This window comes from Pteropus vampyrus, unplaced genomic scaffold (assembly GCF_000151845.1).
Source record: "Pteropus vampyrus isolate Shadow unplaced genomic scaffold, Pvam_2.0 Scaffold250, whole genome shotgun sequence".
Lineage (NCBI taxonomy): Eukaryota > Metazoa > Chordata > Mammalia > Chiroptera > Pteropodidae > Pteropus > Pteropus vampyrus.
The window spans coordinates 197,091-199,235 of record NW_011889031.1 but is presented as its reverse complement, the minus strand read 5'-3'; the positions used below and the strand labels follow the sequence as shown (position 1 = coordinate 199,235).

The following is a 2,145-nucleotide window of genomic DNA, read 5'->3' as shown; positions in this document are numbered from 1 at the left end:
CACTTGTTGAGTATTCAGTCTTATCAGGCTTTGTGTTCTGCACTTAAAAATCATCAACTCACTTAATTGTGGGAAGTGCCTGGATTCACCTACCGCCTTCTCTCGGAGACTCCGCCGTAATTTCCTGCCTTTCCCACTTCTACAGGTGGAGTCACTGACCACGGAGTTGTCAGCCGAGCGCAGTTTCTCAGCCAAGGCAGAGAGCGGACGGCAGCAGCTGGAGCGACAGATCCAGGAGCTGCGGGGGCGCCTGGGCGAGGAGGATGCTGGGGCCCGGGCCCGCCAGAAGATGACCATCGCCGCTCTTGAGTCTAAGCTGGCCCAGGCTGAGGAGCAGCTGGAGCAGGAGAGCAGGTACGTGGGAGAGGAGGGCATGGCTGGAGGTGACGCCCACATTCTGGGCAATGAGATGAAGGGGACCCGTGATACCAACGCCCGGTCTGAGAACACCAAAGGCATCGTCATGTTAATGGTTGCTGATTTCCTATATCCTTTAAGGTGCTTTGTGCTACAAGTACATGCACTCCCACTAAGAGTGCGATTTAAACAGTAATGTAGCAGTTAGCTACAGCTGCATAACAAACTATCCTAAAACTCAGTGACTTAAAACAGCAACTGTTTCCTGTCGCTCACGAATCCTTGGGCTGGCTGGTAGGTTCTGCTGATCTGAGCTTAGCGGGCCTCGCTCATGCGTCTTTGCTCACCCGAGGGGCAGCTAGATGGGTTTGCTGATCTCAGCTGTCTAAGGTCTCGCGTGGGACGACTGGGCTAACTCGCCCGACCCAGCATTGTTCACATGGCAGAGTCAGGGTCCCAAGAGTGAGGGAAAGGTTTTTTGGGGCCTAGGCTCGGAACTGATACAAAGTCACTTCTGCCACATCCTGCTACTAAAGTAAGTCATACGGCCAGCTCAGATGTAAGAGGGTGGAGAAATAGACTCTACCTCTCGATGGAGGCAGCTGCAAAGGCACATTGCAAAGTGTGCAGACACAAGAAGGTGACAATCGAGACCACGTCATTGGTATCTCAAAAAAGATTTCTCTCTGTCACATGATAAGAAGTCCGGAACCGGGCAGCTGAAATATGGCAGGGCTCGGGGTCAGGTCGGCACCTGTGTAGTTCCCTTTGTCTCTCCCTCATGGTCACAAAATGACTGCAGTTGCGCCAAACATCACACCCACACGTCCACGTTCAAAGCCAGGAAGCAGCAGCAGTGCGGGGCTGAGAGCATTTCCATCTCCAGCCTTGGGAACAACCAGGAACACCTCCTCCCCTCCCCCCTCCACTGTTTCCAGTTAAGAACCACTGTGTGAATAGAAGTAACAGAACACTTATTACTAAGCTCGACAAGCGTCACTCTTCCAATACAATAGATTTTCCTGCTCAGTACTATTCAGTAACATTAAACAATAATAATAGTTTCCACTTACTGAGGCTTACTGTATACGGCAGACGCCGGATGATCTGTATATACACACATATGAATCACACTCCTCGTGAGAGAAAGGCCATTGTTAGCATAGGCGAAGATGGGCTGTAAATCCCGGGTGCCTGGCCTGTCATTCAGCATCTCTACCGTATAAGGTTCTCTTTTGCATTTATTCATTCGACAAACACGGATGGAGAGTGTGCTGCTCACCCTCCCGTGCCTGGGCACTGGGGAAGCGGCGAGGGATGAGACGTGGGCAGTCCCTCCCTTCAGGCCCAGGTCTGTCCCCTGACCCAACAAGGAGGAGGATGTGTGAGCGGGACATGGCGACAAAGGAGAGACCCTGTGAACTAGGGGGGCTGGGGGACCATAGTTGAAGGAGAAGCTGGACCAGCCTGAGAGCATGGTTTTGGAAGGCTTCCTGAAGGAGGAGGCATTTGAGCTGGGCCTGACGGGAATGAGGAGGGTTTCAGGGCACGGAGTCCCTGGCAGAGCAGCAGCCGTGGGGGAACGTATGAGAGACATCGGGGCATTTGGAGGAGTTGTGACTGGTCCTAGGAATCTGCAGCTGAGAGGAGGTGAATGAGAGCCTCAAACGCCAGGCTGAGGAACTCTGTTCTCGGGGTGATGGGGAGCCACAGCGGGCTGCGAGATGGGGAGGGACAGGGTGGCCAGCTGATCAGCAGCCGAAGGAATCTCCTTCCCACATCTCTGTC

General features: G+C 53.4%; 1 protein-coding gene across 1 annotated transcript in view; it reads left to right on the top strand.

Annotated features, from left to right (window-relative positions):
• Positions 1 to 2,145, top strand: part of MYH14 (myosin heavy chain 14) — a gene marked incomplete at its 5' end in the record, with an annotated part of 74,578 nt that overhangs the window by 69,473 nt on the left and 2,960 nt on the right. Inside the window, one exon of the mRNA XM_023520162.1 lies at positions 146 to 354. Within this exon, the coding sequence (XP_023375930.1) occupies positions 146 to 354 (209 nt within the window). The remainder of the gene's footprint in view (positions 1 to 145; positions 355 to 2,145) is intronic.